We start from the raw sequence: 16,716 nt of genomic DNA on the forward strand, positions 1-16,716 counted from the left end.
TGGGAATGAGCCGGAGGACCGAGGAAGGAAGGAGGATAGATAAAAAGAAGAAGGACAGGCTCTCCCAGAAGCAATGAGACCTGGGGCTACAGACACACACACACACACACACACACACACACACACACACACACACACACACACACACACAGAGAGAGAGATTTGTACACATTTCACAATCTATGAGTGGAAAACAAGACATGACTCACTTCATTATGGTTTGCAATGGCAAATGACACAACTTCATTTTAGCTTAATTTTATTCATTTAACCACGTTTATTCAATATACATATATTATATATCGCCATCATATTTTGTCGCTGTCATTGAGAAGAAATGATTTACATTTTTCCTTGGTGTATAATCAGTTGCCTTATTGGGAATTTTGAAACAAAGACTTTGAAGAGTACAACACAGCAGAACAGTGTAACACAGAATAACCCGACTCTCAATTGCTGTAGCTCTGCTGTTGATTTCACCTCTTTCAATACACACAGATTTATTTAATTATTTATCCAGGAGATCCTGAAACAGGGAAGGGTCGGATGACCTAAGTGCATGATAAAACCTTTTTTGGGCTCTTTTGCCTTTTTTTTCCACCTTAGTAATAAGAACTTGATTCTTCTCAATTGGTGTCGGTTTGCTGTTGATTTCTTCCCTTTCAATATCATCCAAAACTCTATCCTGCTGTAGAGCTATCAGAAGAGGCATCAAGTTCCCTATGCGATGTAGGAGTGTGAACTTGTGTTCTCTAAAAAATATTATCTCTTCAGATTCTCTGGATGTGTTCTGCAAATCCGCTGAAAAAGGGAAGTTTTACAATGTTAACATCATGCAAACCTTATTTAATTTGTAAAAGTTACTTCCAATGCAGCTAAGCTGGTTAAATCAGAAATATTAGGTGGCACATGTTCTCGAGTCAAGTTATTAGTGGATGTACTGGATGTGAATATTGTGTCTGATTTATTCTTTTGCATTCATTTACTACTGTCTGCAGTATACAGTATGTCTTATCCTGTCTATGCACCACCTGACAATGAGGATTGACATGACGGAATAAGGATTGACATGACGGAATATTCCCAGTGGAAAATGCAAAGCATTTTGGGAATCCGTGGCACAAAACTTAAGTAGTTTTACTGACTTGCGGGAAGAACGCAGTGCAATGTTCGAAATGCCGTTTACCTGCTGTGTTATGAACTGCAATAGAGTGGCATGAAGCTTATCTTTTATCGTTTTCCAGTGTGGAAAAATAATTGTACATGCCATGTTTCAGAGGTGACAAAAAGGCGAGGAATGGCATGGATAGCAGCAGTAGGGAGGCCCAAGATTATGTTCTGTTTTTCACACTATTTTTTGACAAGTTTTCATTGTTTTCATGCCAGACCATAAGCCCATAACACCAGCCTGATGCCAGCACATGTAAACTGGCCAAACATACCCATAATTATTTGCGTTTTGATGACGTTGCCGCCTAGTTTGTCACATGTCTTAGCGATCTCTATACCTGTATCACATTGCACTTTCTGCTTTTTTGCACTTCTGGTTAGACGCAAACTACTTATGCGTTGTATTTGCACTCTGCACGATGACAATAAAGTTGTATCTGATCTAATCAAATCTAATTTGCATCCCATTATTTTTCAAATGAACTAAAATAACAAAATACTAAGAAAAATACTCACATTTTTTCTTAGTATCCTTTACTCCCCCATCCATTTCATCTTTGTCTGTTCGTGGGGTTATACAAAATATATGAGAACTCTGAACACATAATAAGAATAACATTTCAATTCACACTACAGATAGTCTTCTCTGCAAAGAAAGGAACAGTAACGAAAATGAAAATTCAGCACGTGTGTTTTGTCATTTAGACTTACGTTTCCTCAGTGCTTTCTTCTCTCTACTGTTAAAAACAATATTAACAGACACAGCAATGGACATACTCCCACCTTAAGAGAGCAGAGGTATATAACATTAAGACAACCTCACATAATTCATGTTTTGTGAATGAAATATTCATGTTTCGCAGTCGTGAGGATCCATTTGGTGTGTGCATGTGTGTGTGTGTGTGTGTGTGTGTGTGTATTTGTAGATAGGACACCTCTCAATCAAGATAATAACATACATGATGCTTTACAATATGCTTAACCTGAAAATCAGTAGACAGCATGCTGGTTAAAAAGATGGTTAAAAAATGGTTTGCTCTAATAGTCTAACAAAGGCATTCATTAAATAACATAACATGGAAAAAGTCAAAGATCTGTGAAATTACCAAGCTCTTGAATAGGATCTGGCCTCCTCTTCTCCAGTAACTTTTTGACGAGTTTTAACCCTGATTCCATTGTCTGACCCAGGTTTCTCCAAGACTCTGAGATTTCAGTTTCATTAGGGAAACTATCTTTCATGTCATCTCCCAGTTCCAGCAGGTGTGAAATAATCTGTCCTATGTCATCCTCCTTAGCATCATGTTTACTGAAGAGTCAGTCATGAAAAAGAAATATACAGTATATTTGAGCCTTTATTTGACCTTCTCAATGGGTTTCGCCATTCAATAATGCTAACTAACACACTAACTTTATGTTAACTGCAAGCTTAAGTCAACCTTGGGAAAATGGTAAGTGATCTTTTGTTAAATAAATTACCTAGAAAACTATGATATGGAGACTAGCATGCATGTTACTGATCAGTTGTGAGGTTTGAACACACTGAAAGTAGAGAAGAGATTTAGACAAAAAAATAGAAGCACAGACAAACCCAGCACAGACTTGGGACTAATTGCCTGTATTCAGACAAATCTGACAATGCAGTGATGAATTCTGCAGAATTCGGGGATATTCTTGTTGTATTCTGATGTGTTAATTATTTTACTTCTAGAATACTTGTGGTAAAGTGTACCCCATTGTACGTGACTTTCTCTGGTTCCAGAAAAGCTGACATTAAGTAGGACATTTGCCTGTTTGCCACCAATGCCTTGTAGCTCAGGAACATCAGTGATAACATGGGCCAAAGGAGATAGCAATGGGCGCTGTGTCTGCAACAGGCTGTATCTTAGGTTTGACTCTGAGATGGATCGAGGAAGCAAATCGAGTAGCATCTTCTGCAGGGATGCTCAGCTGTCGCTTCTAATAGCATGAACAACTGTTAAACTGACAGTTTTACTGTCCGAGACTTAGTCTGTGTTCTGTTATTCATTTATTGTACCATCTACAATAAATCATCATCTAATCGTCAAGCTTTATTGACCATCTTCAATTCAGACATCAGAACTACAACACTATGCACCAGAGAATCCAACCAAAGTTTATTCTGTGGATACTTTTATAGTCAGTGAAATGATACCTTGTATCGTCCATGGAGTTGGTGATAGTGTGAGAGAGCTCTTTGACACTGGCTACATAGTCATGTAGAAGATCAGTCAGTGTTTCAGCATTGTACTCTTTTATACCCACTGAAACAAGTAAACAAACAATCACACATACATCAAACCTGTTCGATTTGAAACTGGATTGAAAACATGTTTTCATCATGTATATCAGAGGCATATTTAAGATTTAGATTGATATGATTTAAATTGGTGTGCTTGCTTGATCTTGTCACATGCGTTCATTTTAAATGAGCTATTATGTGAATAATCCAGATTGTCTTGAATGATATCTATTTCTATGTCATTTTTACATTTAAAAAAGACTAATAACACAACATTAACCCCTCTGGTAGACCCATGGCATTTTGGGGTCTTTAATTGAACATATTGAAACTAGTAGAGGACCTGCGCTTCATTAAGCGGAGAATATCTCAACTGTTCTTAACTAATATGATCCCACTGAACAACATGGGATGTGTGCCAAAATCTCTATCTGGGACGAAAGTCCTGAAAATGACCACACTAGGTGACCCTATTGTCGCACTATTATCACACTACAGGTCAATGGGACTTTTTTTCCCCTTTATAGATATCTTCATAAACTTCTACCAGATTAATGTTCATATTAAGAGAAATACTTTTTGTATTACATTTTGTCAATTTTTTTTTTAAATATGCAAATGAATCTCATTAAATATGCGTACATGCACTCTTGAAGCAACAGCTTTTCTGAGGTGATCTCAATGTTTATCTGACCATGTAATGAAAGAATTCTGGTTTGATATTTGGAGGTCTTGCAGCAAAGCTGCAGAGTTTCAATATGCATAAGCGTTCACTCAATACAGTCAATCAAAATTGACTGCGAAGCCGCCAAACAGGAAGTGAGCTCATATCTCATCAACGTTTTGATGTATGAAGTCCAAACATTGGTAAGGGGACTTTGTAGCATCCCCACCGTAATGATAGTCAAAGGTCTTGAACTGATGGTGTTTATTGAAGTTTCTTCTCATTTACAGCAACAAAACCACCACCGTAAGAACTTGTTCCCTTACGGAGGGTGCTAATCATCTAACATTTAGTTCTAACTTCCTCAGTTTACTTCGCGGCAATCAATGGAACACTGCTTCATTACTACTGCATTCAAAATAAAAGTCCCTCGGTACAATGAATAAGGCAACATATTCACCACAAAATGCATAATGAATGCCTAATTGTAATAATAAAAAATAACATTACAGAATGTTAGAAAAATGCATGACCTTTTTAAAACTCAAAATATGGGCATGTTACACTCCCACCAAATTATGAGTATGTATTTCATTTAACAATATGAACAACGAATAATTTCACAGAAGGAATTACAGTATTACATTAAACACATGGGCTTAAGAAGCCTCAACCAACAGAACCAACTTCTGCACTGGACGTTCCAATAAGGAAGGTTTGCACGTCCGCTCACCCTTTTTATTCAGTCTCTTATCTCCTACTGAGATTTTTGCTCTTCTTATAAGTCCATCCTTACCCTTGACAGTCTCTATGACTCTTGCAAGTCTCCATTCACCTCTAGGTGACATATCATCAATGTCCATAACAACATCACCCACTTGTAGATTTCTCTTTGGTGAGTGCCATCTCTGCCTTGCGATTATGCTGTGAAGATACTCTGTTTTCCAGCGACTCCAGAACTGCTCCGCCAGATATTGCACCCGTCGCCATGTCTTTGCTCCGTAGAGGTCTTCGCTGGGGAACATACCAGGCGGAGGCAGGGCTGGGCTGGACTTCATTTGGATGAGATGATTAGGAGTGAGGGGCTCCAGGCTGTCAGGACTGAGTAAAGTGTCCACAGTGAGGGGTCTACTGTTAACTATGGCCATAGCTTCATACAGCAGAGTTCGTAGTGCAGAGTCATTGAGTCTGTTGTGAGAAAGTGACAGTGTGGAGTTCAGGACGCTCCTGACTGTTTTAATTTGCCGCTCCCAAACACCACCTGCGTGGCTGGAGTGGGGCGCGTTCATGACAAAGTCACATTGCTTATGTGACAGAAATGAACTTAGTCTGTTAGTATCAAGCTCTTGCAGAGCTGCCTTGAATTCATTCTTGGCACCAACGAAATTTGTGCCTTGATCAGACTGGATTTGACGGACAGCACCTCTGATGGCAATGAAGCATCGTAAGCTGTTGATGAAGGCATCAGTGGACATATCCTCCAGCATCTCCAGATGGATGGCCCGTGAGCAAAAACAGGTAAGTAGCAGTCCATATCGTTTGTGCTGTTTCCTTCCCTCTGTAGTGAAAAAGGGTCCGAAGCAGTCCATACCACAATAAGTGAATGGAGGAGAAGGCTCTATGCGTTCTACAGGTAAGTCACTCATTCTTTGGCCCTCTGGCGGTCTCCTGAGTTTGCGACAGATCACACACTGGCGTATGAATGAAGAAACTGCACGGCTCATACCTGGGATCCAGTATCCGTTAGATCTGATTTAATTTGCAGTAAAGCCTTTGCCTTGGTGCTTGGTCTTTTCATGGTTGTGCGCTATGATCAACTTGGTCACATGATGCTCTTTGGGAATGACAATGGGGTGCTTAAGAGAATCTGTGAGGGATGAATGGTGCAGTCTTCCTCCCACCTTCAGGATGCCGTCCGTGTCTATAAACATATCAAGATGATACAGTTTGTTGCCTTTTGTTAATTGTTTTCCCTTCTTTAACTGTTCGATCTCCCTTTCATATGCTTGATTTTGCAGATCTCTGATTATGAGACATTCAGCACTTTTCCGCTCACTCACTGTGGAGAGGGCATTTGACTTGATCTTCCTAGCTCTTCGCACAAGACGGGCTACAGCTTTGATGACTCGGGACCATTCTGAAAACTTGAATAAACGGTCTGTGATGCTGATTGGTTCTGATGTCTGTAGTACAGTCGTCTGCAGTGCTTGAGCTTTTCTGATCTCTGGATCTCCTACAGTCAAGTCGGGTACCTCATCTTCTGTTGTGGATATTTCACTTTCCCAGAGGAACATGGGACCAGTGAACCAGTCGGATTGGAGCAACTCATTTACCGTTCTTCCCCTAGATGCACCGTCTGCTGGGTTTTTATCCGTTGGCACATAATGCCATTGCTGAGGGGTTGTGATATTACGGATCTTCTGAACCCTGTTGGCAACAAACGTATGAAACCGTCTTGAGTCATTATTTATGTAGCTCAACACTACCTTGGAGTCTGTCCAGAAGTACTCTTTCACATTAGTGTAACTTAGCTCCTCTCTGAGCATGTTGCTAACAGTAACTGAAACTACGGCTGCTGTTAACTCCAGCCGTGGTATTGTTGTTAACTTGGTGGGAGAGACACGAGCTTTTCCTATCACCAGAGCGCATTGAATTTCTCCTTTCTGATTCTTCACTCTCAGATAAGAGCATTGCCCATATCCACTGGTGCTGGCATCAGAAAAGTGGTGTAATTCTGTTTCCACAACTTCTCCCAAATGAACAGGTAAGTAACATCGATTTATATTTATTTTCTCTAGGTTGACAAAGTCATGTCGCCAGTTCTCCCACCGTGGCTTCAACATATCTGGCAGGGGGTCATCCCAGCCGACACCTTGACGACACATTTCTTGTAAGATCTTTTTTCCGGTCAGGACATATGGCGCAAGGAAGCCAAGAGGGTCGAATATGGAGGCAACAGTAGCCAATATACCTCTGCGTGTTCCTGGTTGCTCTGCCAAAGTGTTGTTGAATCTGAAACTGTCTTCTTCTATGCTCCAATGTATGCCTAGAGCTCGCTCCAGGGGTGTTTCAGAGAATGTAAAATCCTTTGTCTTGGCGCCTGTTGCTTGCTCAGAGGCGGGTATACTCTGTAAGACTGTGTGGTTATTTGAGACAAATTTGTGGAGACGGAGACCTCCCTTGGCACATATTTCTCTTGCCTCTTGTGCCAACTGAATGGCCTTTTCTACTGTGTCTGTACTTGTGACTCCGTCATCCACATAGAAGTCTCTAGCCACGAACTGTGATCCTATTGGATGTGAGACTCTGTTCTCATTGGCAAGATACTTCAGTCCATAATTCGCGCAGCCAGGCGATGACACTGCACCGAAAAGATGGACCTTCATCCTGTAATCCTGTGGTTGTGTGCTTGTGTCTCCATCTTTCCACCACAGGAAGCGTAAGTAATCGCGATCTTGTTCTGGCACGTGGAACTGGTGAAACATCTTCTCTATGTCACACATAAGAGCTATAGGATGCCGTCTGAACCTCAGGAGAACACCGGTAAGGTTATTTATCATATCCGGCCCTGGGAGAAGATGTTCATTAAGGCTTGTGCCGCCACTCTTTGCAGAACAGTCGAATACAACACGTAGTTTGTCTGGCTTTTTAGGGTGGTATATGCCATGATGAGGAATGTACCATCGCTCACCTGCTATTCCATGTTCTTGCACCTCTTCCACATCACTTCTATCTATGATTTCCTTCATGTATGTTGTGTAGTCCTTCTTATATTTATCATCTCTGTGAAACTTACGTTGTAAGTGGTTGAGTCTGATTTCTGCCAGTTTTTTGTTATCAGGTAAGTGTGGCCGTTGCTTGAAGGGTAAAGGCATCTCATAATGTCCCTGATCATCTTGTCTTATGCCTTCCTTTAGTTTGTTCAGGAAAATGAGATCGTCTTGTGAGACTGTTTTGTCCTCTCCTTTGATGTCTTTAAAGTCTGATTCCAGAACACTGATCACATCTATTGGCGTTACCGGAGGGAGCTCTTTCACAGAGACTTTGTGACACAGGCTGGTGGCTGTACCATCTAAGCTAGGCGTTGTGCAGCCTACAACACTCCATCCTAAATCTGTCAGAATGGCGTAGGGCTCATTGTCTTCTCCTGCTAATACCTGTCTAGGTGTTAGCGCTCGTGGACAGTTGAACCCGATTAACAGTCCGACATCACAGGTAAGGAGGTGTGGCACCTTATCGGCAATTGCTGCTAAGTGAGGCCATCTTTTTGCGGTTTCATGAGTGGGTATATGCTCACGATTCCCAGGAATACCGTCCTTTGTATATGCAGGAGGAAGGTTGATGTAGATGCATGAATTGTAGCCTCTCACTCTGAGATCAGATATCCTTTCGCATTTCATGATCAAGCTCTCTCCAAGCATAATGGTAAGCTTCAGCTTCACAGGTTGAGTATTTGCTTGTAATTCCTTGCTTACTTCATTATCAATGAATGTGCTGTCACTTTGAGTGTCTAATAATGCATAAACAAGCTGCTCCTTTGATGGATCTGTGACCAAGGACACCCACACAGGGACGATCATGGATGTACTGCGTGACGGTCCTTTTCTGGTGACGTTGAGTGCTGTGGCTGCCGTGGTTTCATCAGGAATGCTAGCAGTGATGTTTACAGGGGATGCAGGACCCACTCTACCTTCACGCCCTTTGTAATTCTCATCATGGAGACAGGTTGGGTGCCTTCCCTTGCATACATCACAGGTGTGGCGGTGACGACATTCTTTGGCGTTGTGGCCTGGTTTCAGACACCCATAGCACAACTTGTTTTCTCTCACGTGTTTCCGTCGATCATTTAGGGGCTTTTCCATGAACTCTGAGCACTTGGGTATTTGATGTTTGTCGTTGTTACACCACATGCATGGGGGTCTTGATTTTCCATTTCTTGATGGTAGGTTGTCACCGTTTACAGTAGTGTGGATGCTGAACACATCAGCTTTGTTTCCTTTTGATTCCTTTGTGCCTTTTTTATCATAGGATGACTTAGAGGAGTGAAGAGCATGTAAGGACGTGACTGGGTTGCATGCTATCTCAGCCTCTACAGAGACAAAGTCAGAAAATTCCTTGAAAGTGGGAAACGCATATCCGTGCATGAGAGCTGCTGTGACCTGACGATTCCAACGGGACGCCAGCCAATCTGGAACTTTGTGCATCAACTTTTGATTCTCATCACAATCATTTAATATTTCTAGGCCTCTCACATGGGGCATGGCTTGTAAGCAGGCATTCAAGAAGTCAGAAAATGTTCTTAATCCTTCTGCATCTTTAGGTTGTATTTTCGGCCAATTTGACAGCTTGTCTCGGAAGGCTCGTTGGATGACAAATGGCTGACCGTAGCGTTGGTTGAGCTTATTCCATGCGTCTCTATATGCCTCATCATCACTTCTGTAAAACACGCCTTCAATGCATTTATGAGCAGGGCCACTGACGTATTTCTTTAAGTAAAACAGTTTATCGGCAGCGGAGATACCTTTTCGGTCAATGAGAGACATGAATGAGGCTCTCCATTCAATGTAATGGATTGGATCTCCGCTAAACACTGTGGGCGTTGGAATTGGAAGTCTATTTGTGGCAATGCTCTCTTGGATTGCTTGAGCCAGATAAGAAACATCAGTAGTAGGCAGTGGCCTATTAATGCGAGAATTCTGATTATCTGGAGGTGAATTGAAAATGGGATGTCTCTTGTGTTGTTGCATAGGCTGACTAACATTTTCTTGCTTGATTTGTCTGTCATAGGTTTCCAGTTTAGCACGAACAGCCTTCATGTCCTTTTCTGCTTGTAAACGTTCTAATTCAGACCGCTTTATATCTAGCTCCATTCTATGTTGTTCCTCCATCATTCTTATTCTTTCCTTTAGCTTTCTTTCTTCTTCCATTGCTTTAAATTCAGCTTCTTTTGCAGCGAGCTCTGCCGCTGCTTCAGCTCTTTTGGCAGCTATGCTGGTTTGCGAATGCTGACTAGCTCCTGACAGAGACGTAGTTGCAGTACCATATATGGAGTGAGCGTAATCATGCTCTAGTAGCCGATGAAGACGGCGCCTTTCTTGCTCTTCGTCAAACTCACCATTTACAGCTGATATTCGTTCCAAGACTACTTTAACAATGTCTTTAGTAACAGCCTCGCATGCATCAACTCTCCGTCTAAGTTCAGTAGATGGCGTACCTCTCTCTCTTACATCTTTATAAAGTTTCATGATTTCAAGCATTCCCTTTTCAATGCTGTCTGCCATAGTAGCCAATTCGGTTTCTGTTCTGTCTTTCTTTAAATTTTCTTTGGATGCTCTGATCTGAATTTTCCATTGTTCATATAGGCAGAGCAATCGTTTTTCCTTTTTAATTAATTCTTCATTTTGATATTCGAGTATTTTTTCTGTCGGCACGGGCGTACGTTCTGAACGCCGTGGTAAAGTTAGCTCATTAGCATCATCCTCATCCAACTCATGTTGAAGTTCAACTATTCGGTTTTCATTGCTTTCAATCCGTTCTTTCATTTCCTGCCTTGACATGTTTTCATAATCCCCTATATTTAGTAAACGTCTATATTCTTGAATCTCCGTGTGTAGCTTATTTATCTCTTCCTTAATTCCATCCATTTTGCTTACAAGTTGTAAATCCTTACCGTCTCCATTGACAATCACACAACGTGCTACTCACTGTACTGAAGGCTACCGTGCCGTCCGTAGATTAGCTATCCAGCCAGCGAGATGCAGGTGTGGGTAAAGTTCTTACTGTAGCATCCCCACCGTAATGATAGTCAAAGGTCTTGAACTGATGGTGTTTATTGAAGTTTCTTCTCATTTACAGCAACAAAACCACCACCGTAAGAACTTGTTCCCTTACGGAGGGTGCTAATCATCTAACATTTAGTTCTAACTTCCTCAGTTTACTTCGCGGCAATCAATGGAACACTGCTTCATTACTACTGCATTCAAAATAAAAGTCCCTCGGTACAATGAATAAGGCAACATATTCACCACAAAATGCATAATGAATGCCTAATTGTAATAATAAAAAATAACATTACAGAATGTTAGAAAAATGCATGACCTTTTTAAAACTCAAAATATGGGCATGTTACAGACTTGTTAACTGATTGTGATGATGCACTAGGAAATTGCTATCGTTTGGACTCTATAGGGGGCGCTGTGATACAGGAAGTAAGCTTGTATCTCAGTAACGCTTTGATGTACGAAGTTCAAACTTAGTATGACTTGGTACCTGATTGTGAGGACCTTCTAGGAAATTGGCATTATTTGGTGGGACTTTTTTTTCCCTTTATAGATATCCTCATACATTTCTAATAATTAAATGTGCAAATGAGGCGATATCTCATTAAATATGCGTAGATACACTCTTGAAGCAACAGCTTTTCTGAGGTGATCACATTGTTTGTGTTTCTGTAGATGTTCAGTGTGGATGTATGTGTGAGGAAGATGTCCTGTGTTGTGCTGTGTGGAATTACAAATACAACACTGCAAAAAACTGCTTGTCTAATAAAATCAAACTAATCAATTCTCCCTGAAAACAAGCAAAATTATCTTCCCAGTGCAATATGTAAATTTGTCGTAAAACAAGCACAATTATCTGCCAGTACAGTAAGTATAGTTGTCTTAGACTTGAAAATAAGTCTAACTCGTCGTAAATTAAGTCAAAATTATCTTATGAGAGAGCACTAGATAAGTATTTTCATACTTAAAACAATACATCACCTTGGTCTTAAATGCACCACCTTGGTCTTAAATGCAGAATGCTCATGGTTTTGTGAGAAAGGGCAGTTTATTAGTCCCTGAGATTGGAATATCAAAGCCTGAAGGTTTGCCAGATCTCTGCTCATGTGGCAAGTGTGCACACAAGAATGGCTGTCCCTGTCACGTAACTGGTATCCATTGCTGCAAGTACTGCAAATGCAAAATAGGAAATAGATGTAAAAATTCTATCCCCGAATTAGTTCTTATCATCATCCCCCATATCTGGACTCTGTTGAGAAAAAGTTGAAAGTTTGACCTTGCAACACAGGGAATAAACCTGTCGTTCTGTGTTTTTCTTTTTAAGTTAACGTTCCAATGATAATAGGAAGGTTGGATATAACTGATTTGTATTAATCAAATGCTTGTATTATTTCATAAAAGCCCCTTGTTCGTATATTGTATTTGTAATTCAATACGGCGTAACCCCTCACACACACAACATCCACACTGAATATCAGAAATACAATTGAAAATATAGCTGCAAGCATCAATGTGGGGATCTAGCAGTAAAATCGCAGAAATGGCGTTGCCATGGCATGAGCAAGCACTCACAGCAATTTTCACGGCAATTGGATAAAGAATGATTGAAATATCGGCTTACTTCCTTTATTACAGCACCCCTAGAGGTCAAATGATGCCACAAACCTTGCATGTCCGCACAATCAGTTACCAATTCCCCGTAACAAGTTTGGCCTTCATACATCAAAGCGTTGCTGAGATATGAGCTCACGTCCTGTATCACAACGCTTTCTACGGATGCCAAATGATGCCAATTTCCTAGTGCGTCCTCTCAAACAGATACCTGAGGTGCCTCTCATGTAAAGTTTATACGTCCTCCCTCGCTCCTCTGGCCTCGATCCTCACTGATCTACATAAAGAATGATGGGGCGGCAACAACGATAGTCTATCCCTTCGTCTATCTTTCTTTATATAGATCAGTGAGGATCGAGGCCCGAGGAGCGAGGGAGGACGTATAAACTTTACATGAGAGGCACCCCATGGGTGGCTCTCAAACTCTCTCCTCAGTCCTCGAGGGGCGTTCCCACTGATTTATAACTAACACTGGATAGACTATCCCATTGTTGCCGCCCCATCATTCTTATCTAGATCTGTGAGGACGAGGATCAAGGAAGGAAGGGAGGCTGTATAAAAGACCAAATGAGAGGCACCCCATGTCCCGTGCCAAGTTTGGCCTTCGTACAACAAAACGTTACAGAGATACATTGTGCGTCCTCACAACCAGATTCCATGTTCCTGTGCCAAGTTTGGCCGTCGTATATCAAAGTGTTGCTGAGATATGAGCTCACTTCCTGTATCGCAGCCCGCCCTATGGACGCCAAATAATTCCAATTTCCTAGCACATCCTCACAATCAGGTACCAAGTCCACATACCAAGTTTGAACTTCGTACATCAAAGCGTTGCTGAGATACGAGCTTACTTCCTGTATCACAGCGCCCCCTATAGAGTCCAAACGATGCCAATTTCCTAGTGCGTCATCACAATCAGTTAACGAGTCCCCTTACCAATGTTTGGACTTCATATATCAAAGCGTTGGTGAGATATGAGCTCACTTCCTGTTTGCCGGCTTCGCAGTCAATTTTGATTAGCTGTATTGAGTAAACGCTTATGCGTATCGAAACTCTTCAGCTTTGCTGTTAGACCCCCAAATATCAAACCAGAATTCTTACACTACATGGTCAGATAAACATTGCGATCACCTCAGAAAAGCTGTTGCTTCAAGAGTGCACAGTATGTACGCATATTTAATCAGATATTGCCTCATTTGCATAAAAAACAAGTTAGACAAAGTGTAATACAAGAAGTATTTCTCTTAATATGAACATTAATCTGGTAGAAGTTTATGAGGATATCTATAAAGGGAAAAAAAGTCCCATTCACCTCTAGTGTAATAATAGTGTGATCTATAGTGTCACCTATTGTGGTCATTTTCAGGACTTTCGTCCCGGATAGAGATTTGGCACACATCCCATGTTGTTCAATGGGGTCATATTAGTCTAGAACAGTTGAGATATTCTCCGCTAAATGAAACGCATACAAATCTTTCTCAGGTCCTAGACTAAACCTTTTTTTGTTAAAATACTCAGCAGATGTTTACTTCAACCCATTTAAAAGTCATATAAACAACATTTGTTACATGTGTTCCCTTTGCCTTTGTTAAATCACATGGTTATGTATAGAAGTGCTACTCGTTTTTGTTGCACAAATGCAACAAAATAAGGAAATGCATCATAAAACGGCCATAACTGGACAATTATCAACTAATGTACAAATGAAGGATGTTTTTCCAGAACTATAGTGAATTATTTATTTGAATTCCATTAGAAATTGAACTTTCTCACTACATCTGCCATGATCCTCACATTCTGAAACTTATTCCTCTGCATCATCTTCAAATCCCCCTGTCTCTTCCAGTATCAATTCTAAGACAGTCTGAACAGAGAATCGCTTTGCCATCTTCTGTGGTATTCATTCCCGCAGGAGTCAGGACCAGTGTTGTATAGTAACAAAGTAATAATACTTCACTACCATAGTATATTTTGGGAGACTTTGTACTTTACTTGAGTTTTTTAAATTCAGATTACTTTCACTTTTACTTCACTATATTTCCAAACTTAATTGCATACTTTTACTCCAATACATTTTCAATGCACCATATAGTTATATAAAACTATAAAAGTTATATTAAAAAAAACACCTACACTGTACCGGTGACTTCAATGAAGTCAGGAATTACTTGTCTAGGCATGTTTGCACTTGCGCATGACGGTACTCCACCTGTCAGCTTCACGTGAACAGCTCAGCAGAAGGCAGAATAGAAAGCTTCACAATGGAAGAAGACGAGATGGAAACAGCGGCTACGTTGGCTACAAATGATGATGAGCATCTCTGGCCATATTTAAACACAATGTTCTCCTACGTTGATGTGAAAGATTCATCCTATCGAATGAAGTGCCTCTTATGCCTCCCAAAAAATGTTGAAATTCTATCTTACAAAAACTCCCCCTCCAATTTAAAGAAGCACATTGAGGAACGGTCAGTCTTCTGACTACTTGTCTTTTTCCAGGTTTAAAAATGCTGGATAAGCTTTAAAATCTAAAAAATTCAGACTGTCTTTGATTATTATTAACATTTACTTGTACTTTTACTTTTATTACTTGAGTACATTTAATTGAACATTACTTGTCATACTTAAGTGCAAGAAATTTCAGATACTTTAAGACTTTAACTCAAGTAACATTTCAGTCGGTGACTTGAACTTTTACCAAAGTCATTTTTTGGTAGGGTACCCGTACTTGTACTTGAGTTTGATTTTCCTGTACTCTATACAACACTGCGCGGGACAGATGGTGAAATGTGTGGGAATATGGGTGCAGATATTGTTGGGTGCTCCAATTTTGCAACAATGTTGCAACCTTGTGCAAGAACTGCACTGGTGGCTCACACCAAGGGCTCTTTCTCCTGCTTTACTCTCTCTCTACCTCTCTCTCTTTCTCTCTCTCTCTCCCTCACTCACTCACTTTCTCTCTCCCTCACTCACTCACACACACACAGGCCCAGAAACCTAAAAGGGCAAATGAGGTAACACAGGACCTATGATTTCCACAAATTATAGCCCCGGGTAGACCCGTGAAGACCCTGTATGTAATGTGGAGGGGGGATGCATACTTTTAAGCAATAAGCCCCGAGAGGCCGTGGGTTATACTGTATAATCGAACAGCTAAGGGGTCTCTGCTTTTGTGCTAGTTTTGTGGTAGCGCATTACTATAGAACGAAATGCGGTCAAGGTGTGAGTTTATCATGATATTTACAACAGCATCGAACGCGATTCAGCCAATCACAATCAAGGACCGGAACTATCCGTTTTAGAATTTCTGATTTATGTTCCTCACAGAAAATGAGCCAAGGCCAATGAATCTCAGTTTGAAAAAATAATTATTTGTATCACGTTTCTTAAGATGAAAACTGAAAAAAGGTCCCACAGACCCGAAGACCCTACAAGGGTTAACACATGTGATTGAATCAGACTTGATGGCAAATGCTCTATGTATGGATGTCTGGCAGTAACTTAGACTTGTTAAAATGGATAAGTGTGCTAAAGGACCATGATTACTGGATAGAAACAAACATTACATTTTAAATCACAACTGTCACAATATTACAGAACGTTTTTGTGGAATATTGTGTTTGGCCTTTTCATGTGTAACCTTGTTGCCAATGGACTTATTGGGCAGTTAGTCAGACTCTCGTATGTCTGACGTTGATGGCATCTCTGAAATCAGCTGACTTGGTACAAGAACTGTCAGTGACGAGACAAACAAGTTTGTAGCTGACAGGAGACATTTAGGAAGACAGTAGGAAGAAAGTAGGAAGATACGTTTTGTGTTTTCACCCACAGGCACTTTGTTTCTTGTTGAAACAGAGAAGTCAACATTGCTTTGTGTACATACATTTTGTGTATGTACACAAAGCAATACATCGAGTCATGTCATGAAAGAAACTTGTTTTACATTTTGAAACTCAAAATCTGAATGAAAATTAGAAGGTAAACTTACTAGAGGCACAATCTTCAGCCATCTTAATCCAGTAACAGATATCTTCACATTAAGTTCCAGAATAAATTAGATTTGCCACCTGTAAGTCTCTCAAAATGACATTCAGATTAAGAGGAGGAGCAATACAGCTTCAAGTGGACTTTTGACATGGGAGTGGCCAAGATAAGACTGGCCTATAGGACCCTGAGAGTGCTGCTAAACTGTGATTGAAAGTGAGCTACAGTGTTCATCATAAAGAAAAGATGCAG

General features: G+C 40.6%; 1 protein-coding gene across 1 annotated transcript; it reads right to left on the reverse strand.

Moving 5' to 3' along the window:
- Positions 1 to 292: 292 nt before the first annotated feature.
- Positions 293 to 16,545, reverse strand: LOC134060267 (uncharacterized). The gene is made up of 6 exons (XM_062516919.1): positions 16,469 to 16,545; positions 3,344 to 3,452; positions 2,277 to 2,476; positions 1,882 to 1,953; positions 1,687 to 1,731; positions 293 to 801 (listed from the first exon to the last, which is right to left on the reverse strand). Exons 1-6 carry the CDS (start codon positions 16,488 to 16,490, stop codon positions 509 to 511), a joined length of 741 nt encoding a protein of 246 aa, XP_062372903.1. The 5' UTR covers positions 16,491 to 16,545; the 3' UTR covers positions 293 to 508.
- Positions 16,546 to 16,716: the final 171 nt, after the last annotated feature.

The sequence above is a fragment of the Sardina pilchardus genome, chromosome 16 (genome assembly GCF_963854185.1).
Source record: "Sardina pilchardus chromosome 16, fSarPil1.1, whole genome shotgun sequence".
In the NCBI taxonomy this organism is placed as follows: Eukaryota; Metazoa; Chordata; class Actinopteri; order Clupeiformes; family Clupeidae; genus Sardina; species Sardina pilchardus.

Coding starts and splice junctions, on each gene's coding strand:
- LOC134060267 (XM_062516919.1), bottom strand. CDS start 16,490: ATGGCTGAAGATTGTGCCTCTA. Junction 1,954..2,276: donor AGATCCTATTCAAGAGCTTG/GTAATTTCACAG, acceptor TGCTCTCTTAAG/GTGGGAGTATGTCCATTGCT. Junction 1,732..1,881: donor GAAGAAAGCACTGAGGAAAC/GTAAGTCTAAAT, acceptor CCCCACGAACAG/ACAAAGATGAAATGGATGGG.